This window comes from Scylla paramamosain, chromosome 9, assembly GCF_035594125.1.
Source record: "Scylla paramamosain isolate STU-SP2022 chromosome 9, ASM3559412v1, whole genome shotgun sequence".
Classification (NCBI taxonomy): Eukaryota; Metazoa; Arthropoda; class Malacostraca; order Decapoda; family Portunidae; genus Scylla; species Scylla paramamosain.
In genome coordinates this window covers 16,421,129-16,433,966 of record NC_087159.1, presented here as the reverse complement: position 1 = coordinate 16,433,966, position 12,838 = coordinate 16,421,129, and the positions used below count along the sequence as shown (strand labels likewise).

Sequence of the window (12,838 nt, the reverse complement as noted above, 5' to 3'; positions counted from 1 at the left end):
CACACACACACTTTGAGTCCTGTCTCCACAATAAGGTCTTGTGCGAGGTGTGGGTGCAGGGGAAGGGGAAGTGTTACTAGAGGAGTGGCCGAAAGGGAGAAATGAGAGAGTGATACAAGGGTAAACACTGGCAGTCGATGATATCAACAGGGAAGACGGCAGCTGGCACAAACCCAAATATTTTTGAGGGCTTCAAGAAGAGGATCTCAGTGTAGCTCACACAAATAAACGAATGTGGAAAATGAAAAAGAGATGAAAAGAGGGAGATGGAAAGAGAAAAAGATAAAAAGAAATGAGAGAAGATGTGACAAAAATAGTGGACTTAAACAAGAAGTACTGTGAATAAATGATGAAACTCAAGGAAGAGAACAGAGATAAAGAAAACTTTGCAAGAGAGAGAGGTTAAGGTTGGAGAAGTGAGAAAGTGACATAGGAAGTCAAAACTTGTAAAGGAGAGAGAGAACAACAGCAAAGGATGAAGATGGAGGAGATAATAAGGCAACACCAACAGGAACACAATAAGGATAATGAAAAGCAAGTGATTAAAATAATAAAGGAAAAAAATAATCTTGTGAGAGACACAGTACAAAGAAAGATGTGTGTAGTGGTATTTGGGATCAAGAAGAACCTATCCAAGAAAATAGCTAGAGAGAAAGAAGTGAAAAGAATTAAGGGAATTATAGCAGAAAAGGCGGAAGAAGGAGAGGGCATAGTTGAACAAATTGAAGAGGTTTACAGGATCAGAAAGTACAACAAAAATGGAACAAGAACAATGAAAATAAGATTCATGTCACAAACAACAGTAGAACATGTCTTGCAAAGAACAAGAAAATTTGCAAAAGTAGAAGGAATTAAGGAAATATGGATAAAAAGAGACATGAATGAAGAAGAGAGAAATAAACTGAAAGAATTGAGAGTGGAAGCCCAGTCAAAAAAAATGGGGAGAGAACACAGGAACAAGCAAAGAGATTCACCTGTAAAGTTGTGGACATGAAACTGAGGAAATGCTGGCACAAAGATGCCACCCAAGGTCACTAAGCAGAAGTTTAAAGATTATGTATACTAATATAGATAGTTTGGTGCTGAGCCGATTGGAACTTAAAGACTACTTAAAGAACAATAAACCAGAGATGGTATGTTTATCAGAATCCAAGATAAAAGAGGAAATAAAATTGGGATATGCAAAGGAAGGATATAGCACATAGAGGAGAGACAGAAAAGGAAAGGGAGGAGGAGGAGAAGGAGTGGTGATATTGGTAAAAGAAGATATTGTTGTTGAGGGAGTGGAATATGGCGATGGAATGGCAGAAACATTGAGTGTTGTGATTAAGATCAAATGAAGTGAATAAAGGTAAAAATCATTGTGACATACATACCACCAAAAACTAATGCATGGGAGACCAATAAATTTAAAAGTATGGAACTAGGAACAAAAAATAGTATAGAGGAAATGATAAGGAAAAGTAACAAAGTGCTCTTAGTACTCAACTTCAATACTAAAGGAATTAAATGGGAGGAGATGGAAGTGAAACAAAATGTTGGGTCATGGAGCAAATAACTTATGCAAACTATGATGGTGAATACAATGAAACAATGGGTGAACAAGTCTACAAGATGCAGAGGAGAAGAGGATTTAGTGATGACAAAAACCCCAGAAAGCAGACCAAGTATACATTATCCAACTCCAATGGGAAGTGATCATGTGATAATAGAGATAGTACCACAGGAGGAAAAAGTGTTGCATAGGAAAGAACAATGAAGAAATGGGAAACAGAACTATGCTAAGGCAAACTTTGCAGAACTTAATAAATTTTATGGAAAAATTAACTAGAAAGAGCTATTTGATGGGAAATTAGTGCAAGAAAAATACAAGGTACTTTTGAACATATATAGAGAGGGGGTGCAACAGTTTATACCAAGTTATGAAGTGAAAATTGTGAAGCATGAATGGTATAATGCCAGGTGTGTAGAAGCAAAAAAGAAAAAGGAGAGAGCATGGAATGAAATGATGTGACAACTGAACAGAAATGCTAGAGAAGAATACAGAAAGGGAAGGGATGAATATAGTATAATAAGAAGAGAACAAGAAAGAAACTTTGAAAGTGACATAATAAGAAAATGCAAGGAAGGACCCAAACCCTTCTACAGATACATAAATGGAAAAATGAAACATGACGATGGTATAAAGAAGTTAAAAAGGGAAGGAAGAATTTATGAAACTACTGAGGAGATGAGTGAAGTAATGAGAGTTTTCAATCTGTGTTTACAAAAGGAAACTGAATTTGTGGCACCAAAAGTGGTATCACAGAATGAGAGAATATAGGAAATACAAGTAAAGAGACAAGAAATCAAGAAACTTGTGGAAGAGCTGGAAGTTAGTAAAGCTATGGGACCAGATCAAGTAAATCGATGGATATTAAAAGAATGCAGAGAACAAATGAGGAACCAATATGGGATGTAATTGACAGCTTGCTGAGAGAAGGAAAAGTACCAAGGGAATGGAAAAGAACTAGTATAGTGCCAATATACAAACAAAGGGGTAAATAAAATGGAACCATTAAATTATAGTCCAGTGTCACTAACAAGTATTGTAAGCAAGCTTTGTGAAATAGTAATTAAAGGCAGATAGTGGAATATCTAGAAGATGAAAAGATAATTACAAAAAAAGCAATTTGGATTCAGGAAAAGGAGATCCTGTGTCACAAATCTACTGAACTTCTATATGAGTGTAATAGATGCAGTGCAAGAGAAGGATGGATGGGTTGATGTGGTATACCTGGATCTCTAAAAAGCATTCGATAAAGTTCCCCACAAAAGCCTTACGTGAAAGCTAGAGAATGGAGGAGGACTAAAGGAAGCAACATTGAAATGGATGGAGGATTATTTACAAGGGAGGGAAATGAGAACAGTAATCAGAGACACTAATTCAAGTTGGCACAAAGTGACAAGTGGGGTACCACAAGGATCTGTGTTGGCACCTAATATGTTTCAAATATATGTAAATGATATGACAGAAGATCTAAATAATTATATAAACCTGTTTGGTGATCATGCAAAAATAATGAAAATAATAAAGGATGAAAATGACTGCAAGGAGTTACAAAAGGTAATTGACAAGATACATGCATGGAGCCAAAGATGGAAACTAGAATTTAATAACAGAAAATGACACGTGTTGGAAATAGGAAAAAAGTAAAAAGACCTTCATGGAAGTACAAAATAGGAGAAATAATAACAAAAAGTAATGAAGAAAAAAAATTGGGAGTAATGATTCAGGACACACCATCACTTGAAAGACACATAAATGGGATATTTGGCTCTACATACAACTTGTTTACAAACATTAATGTGGTGTTTAACTATTTAGTAAGAAATGATGAAAAAAATTTTAACAAGTATGATATGCTCTAAATTGGAATATGCAGCAGTAATTTGGGCTCCACATAGAGAGAGAGAAAAAAAAAAAGAGAAAAGAAAAAAATATGAAAACTGGAAAAAATACAAAAATACAAAGATCGTACCAGAATTGAAAGACTTAAGCTATGAAGAAAGACTTAAAGAGATGTGTTTACCAACACTACAAGAGAGAAGAGAAAGATGAGACCTCATAACAAATTACTAAACAATATAGAAAGAGTAGATAGAAATGACTTGGTACTACAGATGGAGAAGAGAGAGAGAGAGACAGATGAGGAGACATGGGAAGAAAATAAAGAAGAGTGGATGTTCAAGTGACATCAAGAAATGCAGCTTCCCATATAGAACTACTGAAACCTGGAATGATTTGAAGGAAGAGGTGGTTGTGGCAAACAGTGTACACATGTTTAAAGAGAAATTGGATACATATGGTTATGGAGACAGGACAAAATGAGCTTTGGCTTGTGCCCTGTACAATATAACTCAGTAGACTAGGTAAATACCTACATACACACTCAACACACACCCACACACACAATTCTTGGTGAAAATAAAAACAGACATATCTGTCAATTCTGATGTTGCAGTAAAGATGGGGAATCCCTAGAAGCCTTTCTAATATCTCACTGTCAACAACTCCACAGAACATTCATTTCACATAAAAAAGCTTTTCAAGTAACAAAGCTACATACACTATGTATGTTATTGTATACAGTATACATGCAAAATGCAGCGTTAAGTGCTTTAAGAAGCACACTTACAATGCCATCAATAAATCCCACAGTAGTCCCACCCCCACACACACACGAAGTTACTCTAGTTTGTAAACAATGCCACAAAAATCATCAACGTTACCATTATCAAAGTAAAATTTGTGGAACTCCAGGCCCTCCACTAAATTGCCTAACGCCTCAGGTTCGAAGGAGGTCAGATGAGTGTCGCATATTTTGCTGGAAGGAAAATGAGACAAAATGAACAAGGCTGACCACATTATAAATCAGGTGGCAGCAGGTAGGCTGGCTCAACAATTACCTGCGTGTACATCAAAACCACTGACTGTTCCCTGATAAAGCTTACTGTGAAAGAGAAAAAGGAGTAGACATATGTTAATTCATGAATATGCAAGTCTTCCATAATGAAAGAATAAAACTGAGCAAGAGGAATGCTGAACTGTAAAAAAGAATAAATAAATAAAACAAATGAAATAAATAAATAAATGAATAAATAAATAAAACAAAATAAATAAATAAATATAAATAAAATTAATAAATAAAATAAATAAAATAAATAAAATATAATAAAATAAAAAATAAGTGAAAACATTTCAAAGTAAAACTTACCACTGGACTGAAATGTTACAGTGAATTTATTAGTTACTGGTATAGGACAAGCTGATGCAATTTAATCAAATCATAAAATTACGTATGCTAAAATTTAGTACACTGTTATGATTGGCATCAAGATTAACAAATATCTTAATATATGAAAATTATATTATGATAACCAATAATTCTGTAACTAAAGAGCTGTTTCTGATGAAAAATTTATGTAGCAGCATCATCAGGGTAATGTAATCATGCAAAAAAAAAAAAAAAAAGTCTTGATCACTTTGTGACTATACTCACGTGTATCCTTCAAAGTCTCCACTGTTTATACAGTCAATGAGCTGCTCAGTGGCCTTGATGATCTCCTGCTTGCGTGCTGCAATGGAGAACCAATTAAGACACTCAAGTAATGACTCTGCCTGTATCTGTACGTTACCAAAATTAATTTTCAAACAAAAGATACAAAATTATGCTGCGCAAAGTTTAAAAGAAAACTGTTATGACATTCCACAATAAAAATAATTCATATATAAGTTATGGAAGGTTTTACATTAGTATGCTGTCACAAACACACTTAAACACTTTTATGCTTCAATAAAAGACCATTTCAAAACATACTGAATTATTATCAATCATGCATTATTCATGCTCAGCAAACATCTAAGAGGATATATTTTAATCAATAAATTATCAAATAAATGAATAATTATTTTAAGATTTATAGGTGATGTCCAAACTTTGTGTATATTGAAGACTGGGAAGCTATGCATTTCACACATTAGAGGAAGGAGGATATTAATCCAGTAATTTAGAAAATGTATAGTTTTATGGGTGTTGGTTGGTGTCCACTGACATGTGGCTGTGTCCAGATATCTAATTACTCTAAATATGAAGAATCTAAGAGATTCCTTGGTCTAAGAGATCGTTTGTTAAACAAGGATTGTAGTTTTACACAGTAGTCTTGTATTCTGAGGCAGAATAAACTATGGTTCTAATGAATGTAGTTGAGCTGTTCCCTTTCTATATAAGCTGTGTTTTATTGCTAAAGTAATTATAGTGACCTATTTACTGAGGCCAGTCTTTTGTGTCATATAGGGTGATCATAATTAAACTGCTAGTGAGACTGCCAGAAGGTGGTAGGGGAACACTGATACTCACGGTCCAAAACATTGTTGTTCCTATTGGCTGAAATAGGCAGAGACATTAATATAAGTAAAGAAACATTATATAGATAACCAATAATATCTCCCAAATAACTTCGTATTTTCTGGTACTGTTGCTGCCAAACTGGCAAGCATATACACAATATGACACATAACATTACATTTTCATTATAACTGTCCTCATTAGTAATGAACACTACTCCACAATTCAAACCCACTTCATATTTCAGGAAAAGATAATGTAAACCATACAGTATTTCATTAAAGTATTGGTAACAAAATTTTCTCCATTTCTTATGTATACCATAATTCAAACTTGTTCAACATGCTAGGTGTAATAAATTCCTACCTGACAATATACACAGGTGCAGATGCTTCATACAATGTTTTGCTACTAGTTTTACACTGGACTTCTAATTCTAGCATGCAAAATGCAAAGTTACATATAATCTTACACCTTCATAGGTAACACATAGGCTGCTCACACTATGAGGCACCTACCATTTGCGTCTAAGAATGTCAAGGTGTCTTACAGAGCATTACGATTAGTTACACTTCCACTGAGCAGCACTGTACAAGCTTTTCATAACTACTGAATATTTTCACTTTGCATAATGCATGATAAAAGGAACAAAGAAAATGCAGTCATTATATGTTAGCATGTTCCATATCTTGAATGTAAGCCCAACACTTAGGGCTGGGAGGTAGCATTTTCTTTGCTACCTACATAAATAATCCTATGCTACAAGTTCATCTAGTCTCTCCAAGCAGAGCTAGGATCAGACTCCCATGAACATTACACTAGCATGTAGCTGCATGCGGAGTAAACATTGAACATCCAACAAAACCTCACTAGCCAGCAGTGGATAGCAAGTAGCAGGTACATCTCTACATTCCTGTGTTCCAACCTCAGTGTGTATATTTATCTAAACTCTGAGTTTCAAATGTCCGATGACACAATATTTAAAGTGCTATATGTTTTAACATCAACAGCATAACATGAATGCTGGATGTACCATGACGGCCGGTGGTACAACATCTAAGATGCCAATAAGAGACCCGTGCACTGCCCAACCTCAACAGAGGACCCAATAGGACAGTCTCAGTGTAGTTCACACTGATAACCAAGAAAGAATGAATCAAGATCATCTCCTGACTGCACATCTGAGCACATCAGAGGTGAACATATAACAAAGGAATGGGAAGGCCACAAAGAAGCTGATCTTGCCCAGTTGAAAAATCAGGATCAGCAACTAACAAATACCCATTAGGGGAATAATGTTCACTAATCAAGCTAGAGTAAAAGGAGTAATGTATATGTAGAGAGGCCAACAATAAAGAATCAAATGAAAAAGAGAATATAGAATTTACTATACTGAGCTCCTGCTATAGATTTCCTAAATACTAAGAAGAGTTCTTCCATGATAAATCTCAAATGCATATATATGTTGGGTTATTGTATTCATGCTTAGCATATGTGGTTTGTACTTTATAATACAAGACAGTTATGAAAAACAGAAATTGAATAGAAACTCTAAATTATGAAGAAAACACTTTTACAGTACAGTGATAACAAAGGCCTTAGGGCTGCACTTTCATGAGGCTACTGTGGGTAAAGAAACAGGGTAGCAAGTGAATAAGGACAGCTTCCTTGGCTATACTTGGCTAGACAAAGATGGCATGTGGGTGGGTACAAAAGAATGCATCAATGAGGCTAGTGAGCTGAGGATGATGCAGCTTGGTAGGTGTGCAGAGAGGAGGAAGGCTCTCTCCTGCAGGCTCACGACTCACCTGCATGCCAGGAGAGTGAGGAGGACAGGGAGGCAGTCTTGACAGAGTTACGCACATGGTGATGATCTGTCAAGTCAGGTCAGGTCAGGTCAATGTGACACTCATGTATGTCATGGATGCAAGCATTAATCCCCAGCTCTTGTCTCTACAATGGAGGATTACATTGGCCCATGGCTGTCTTGCCTTGCGTCTCTTGCCTCAGCAGGACATGCTCGGCATAAGGGCAGCTCTTGAGACAACTGTACTTTGCCTCTAATGGGGATTGTCAGAAATGTGCAAATATTTATACATACACTAGATGGTTAGCAAAGATCAATAATACGATGGTCATGGTGAGGAGAGCGCAGAGATGACAACACTACCGGCTGAGGCCTGAGCGCGAGGGGTGGGTGTGAGGCCCCAGCCAGCCCGGGCCACAACTTGTAAGGCAACGATCACACAACCACCAAGTTTACCATTCTGAATATTGAAGCTTTAGTGAACATGCACATGTGGGTGATCATCTGATTTTCACCTACTTTAATGGGATATTGATTAGTGCAATTTAAACATAAGCACATTCTATATTATGGTATTATTTTTCTCATATTTATGGTTTGCCTATTTGGCACATTTTGAATCAACTGGTAGGTCTTTTTCCTTCAAAACACTTATGAAAGTTTGATTATATAATTATTGAATGAAAGAATGCAATAAAAGATATATATTTCATTGAAAATTTATCTTCACCAGAGTGCTGTATTCATTCTTACAGTAAGCAGAGCAACTTTTCAGCAATCTTCCACTATAAGATATTGTACTTCTTCTATCACCTCATATTCAGGATTTCAATTGAAAATAATTTGCACATGTCTAGATTTCATAAAACTGTAGAAATATTAGAATCTTCAATCAACAATGTAGTAAATTCAATTGGACTAAACTATAACTAAGGAAGTTGAGGATATGTAAGAGAGAGAGAGAGAGAGAGAGAGAGAGAGAGAGAGAGAGAGAGAGAGAGAGAGAGAGAGAGAGAGAGAGAGAGAGAGAGAGAGAGAGAGAGAGAGAGAGAGAGAGAGAGAGAGAGAGAGAGAGAGAGAGAGAGAGCACAAAAGGGATAATACATTTATGTTTCACTTTCTTCCTTTCAACTTGATATTAAATCATTTATGTCCCATGAACATAAATGGAAACCAATGCCATTAAGATCTTTCATCATGAGTTCTCTATGAGGCAGCAAGAGGGTAAAAAAGTTATATAATGAGGCCATCTATGGAAATTTCCATTGGAAAATATTAAAACAGAAAAGTAATACCATTAAGATTCTATAAATATTCTTACTTATAAAAGTAGTTAATAAGGATAAGCTATGAAATATTATATATAGTCAGTATAAAATAATTTCGTATGTCAAGAAATGACCAAGAATAGCAAGTCAAATGGGAGCTACACTGCTGTTTTCCAGCCTCATAGGCTGGCCCGCCAAGCCAACAGAAGATACCACTAATTCAAGATAGATGCTAATTATGATACCAGAAAGCTGCTGATCTGCAATATTATACTGCTTCAAATGATACAAGGTTCTAAAGCCTTTAAAATACTGAATAGGTACATACTACTGTAGCCCACTAAACAGCTCAGCACTACATAATGCATTGTCAGGGTCAAAAACATTTTGTCATAAGTCATCTTCTGATGGCTTGGCTGGCCCTTCTTCAGCCAAAAAATAGTTTCCTCTGCTTTGAGTCACTTTCAGGATCACATCACCCTCCCAGAATGGGGTGAGACAAACTGGGATGTGACTGTCATAGCAGAAAGGCTAATGGGCAGCAGGAAGGCTGAAGTGTGTGCAGCTACCACTTCACTAGTTGATAGTGAGAGCCTCCAAGTCCAACTCCTCTGCTTCCTCAGCATCACTCTTAAAGTCCAGATCATCTGAGGCACTCTGAGTGTCTCTGATCTTTGGCCCCCACCTGCCTGCTTAACACAATGTGTAGCCATATCAGAAAAAGGAAACAAAGTTTAAAAAAAAATTTAAGATATTTTTCATACAATGCATTAATGTTATTTATCCCCTGTATAGTGTGGTAGAAGTAATGTATAGTGTGTGTATGTGTATATATATATGTATATATATATATATATATATATATATATATATATATATATATATATATATATATATATATATATATACACACACACACATACAGTGGTACCTCGGTTACCAAACATCTCCCTTTCCAAACAACTCTGTTTTTGAACAAAAATTTTAACTCATAATTGCTTTGGTTGCCATACCATAATGCAGTTTTTTAACAAAGTTACATGATTTCAAATACTACAAGATGTAGCAAAAGCTGCCATTTATTATTATTTTATAGTTTCTATAAATATTTCCTTTGTTTTATATATTTGGAGGAAAAACTCAGGGAATAAGACAGTAATTCAATCTTTGAAATAAATTAAATGTGATCCTGCTGAAGAACCTTGATGTAAACAAACAAGGTTTGGTGCTCAGGAGTAATCCCAAGCCTCCTGTGGCTCTCTCTATGACTCACAATGCCATCATTACTGCACAACTGCATTTTCCCAGTAGTTTTTCCCAGCAGTAAGATGTCTAAGTGTTATGATCACCTTCATTTTGGCAGTGAGTGGGTTGCTTCTCTCTGTATCACTATGTAAGGTTTCCCTCATTTGGTTGGTGACAAAGAGAATGCCTGCATGGTCTAAACAATATCTTTTGATGAGTTCTGTGTCACTAAGTTCATTCAATACATCCTTTCTGGATAAAAAATTTCTAAGCTGGAGATGTTGTGGAATGGCCATCTCAGCAATGGGAACGTCAGTCATTATCCACCAAGACATGGTGGACTGGTGTCTGAGAATGAATTAATCTATTTTACATTGATTCCTTTGGGGGAAAATAGTTTCAGTTTTCAAACATTTCAGATTTCAAACAGCATTCAAGAACAAATTAAGTTTGAAAACCAAGGTTCCACTGTGTGTGTATATATATATATATATATATATATATATATATATATATATATATATATATATATATATATATATATATATATATATATATATATAATGTGAATAGGATAGAAAACTAATAAATTCAAGCATACATAAATATCTGTCACCATAATTTCTGCTAAGTCATAAATTATATGAATTAAAACAAAAAGAAATTAAAAAGAAATTTGTGTCTCACACAAAACAATTTAAAAAGCAATGTCTGATACTTCTTAAAAATCACTTAACCTTGCTCAATACCCCAGTCTGTGTCGAATTAGTTGTGAAATAAGTCTTCCAGTCACAAAATCACTTAGTCACAAAATCCAATGAAGCCATCCTTTACCAAGTTTGCTTAGAAACTTGCATCTTATTGTTTACAGAAAATTAAACATTAATAACCACCTAAATATTGAAAACCTCCTTAAAATCAAAGATGCTCAGTTTTATTGCAATGAAATATTGAATAAATCATTCTGCCATACACTTGCCTCTCACTTAATTTCCCTAACAGCAAATTCTTGAAAGAGAGAGAGAGAGAGAGAGAGAGAGAGAGAGAGAGAGAGAGAGAGAGAGAGAGAGAGAGAGAGAGAATTGGTGTGGCCCCTACAATAGTGAGGTATGTGACATTAAACTTGAAAGTGAGTTATCATTATGTATCATACAGTTCCACTGTCTAGATTCTGGATGTGAAATCAGTTTGGCAAGATTTGATGTCTATATGATTCTAGAGTGAAAATGCCAACTCTGTCTGGCAGGTTCCTTGCTGACAAGATTTCCATGCAATGCTGATGCAGGTGCCCGAGAGGATGCAGCAGCCAATCAAGGAATCAGCTTTGCTACTGATCCTCTGATCAGCTCAGCCAATGGCATAGGGTTTCCTGCTCCCCACACCTCAGTTACTTGCCATGATGCTATAGCTCCAATGACATCATTGCTGCTCCACTACAGTATAAAAAAAAAAAAAAAAAAAAAAAAAAAAAAAAAAAAAAAAAAATATATATATATATATATATATATATATATATGTATATTTTACTGTAGTGGAGCAGCAGTCATAAAAAAAAAAAAAAAAAAAAAAATATATATATATATATATATATATATATATATATATATATATATATATATATATATATATATATATATATATATATATATATATATATATATATATATATATATATATATATATATATATATATATATATATATATATATATATATATATATATATATATATATATATATATATATATATATATATATATATATATATATATATATATATATATATATATATATATATATATATATATATATATATATATATATATATATATATATATATACAGTAATATATATATATTACTGTAGTGGAGCAGCAATGATGTCATTGGAGCTATAGCATCATGGCAGGTAACTGAGGTGTGGGGAGCAGGAAACCCTATGCCATTGGCTGAGCTGATCAGGGGATAAGAAGCAAAGCTGATTCCTTGATTGGGTGCTGCATCCTCTCGGGCACCTGCATCAGCATTGCATGGAAATCTTGTCAGCAAGGAACCTGCCAGACAGAGTTGGCATTTTCACTCTAGAACCATATAGACATCAAATTTTGCCAAACTGATTTCACATCCAGAATCTAGACAGTGGAACTGTATGATACATAATGATAACTCACTTTTGAGTTTAATGTCACATACCTCACTATTGTAGGGGGCACACCAATTGTCTCTCTGTCTCTGTCTGTCTCTCTCTCTCTCTCTCTCTCTCTCTCTCTCTCTCTCTCTCTCTCTCTCTCTCTCTCGAGAGAGAGAGAGAGAGAGAGAGACAATTGGAGCGAGAGACAAATATTGTTTTAGAGTCATATTTTATACCAAATATGACTTTAAAACAATATTTGCAGTCAACCAACATAGGAAAAAATATTTTTTTTCTTTCATAAAATTATACCAAATGTGACTTTAAAACAATATTTGCAGTCAACCAACATGGGAAGAAATATTTTTTTTCTTTCTCAAGATGTCCATTATTATCAGGATTATTAGAAATAACCCTGATGGATTATTTCTAAGAGTTTTGGTAAGAAATTATACTGTCGTCCATCCCTTTTAGCAGTGAATCACAAACAAATCCTGTAAT

At 34.7% G+C, this 12,838-nt stretch overlaps 1 protein-coding gene across 1 annotated transcript in view; it reads right to left on the bottom strand.

Annotated features, from left to right (window-relative positions):
- LOC135103684 (calcium/calmodulin-dependent protein kinase type II alpha chain-like) overlaps positions 1–12,838 on the bottom strand; it is a 166,001-nt gene that overhangs the window by 18,548 nt on the left and 134,615 nt on the right. The window contains exons 15-18 of the mRNA XM_064010255.1: positions 7,697–7,762; positions 5,901–5,927; positions 5,043–5,118; positions 4,273–4,367 (exon numbers count right to left, since the gene is read on the bottom strand). Of these exons, the coding sequence (XP_063866325.1) occupies positions 4,273–4,367; positions 5,043–5,118; positions 5,901–5,927; positions 7,697–7,762 (264 nt within the window). The remainder of the gene's footprint in view (positions 1–4,272; positions 4,368–5,042; positions 5,119–5,900; positions 5,928–7,696; positions 7,763–12,838) is intronic.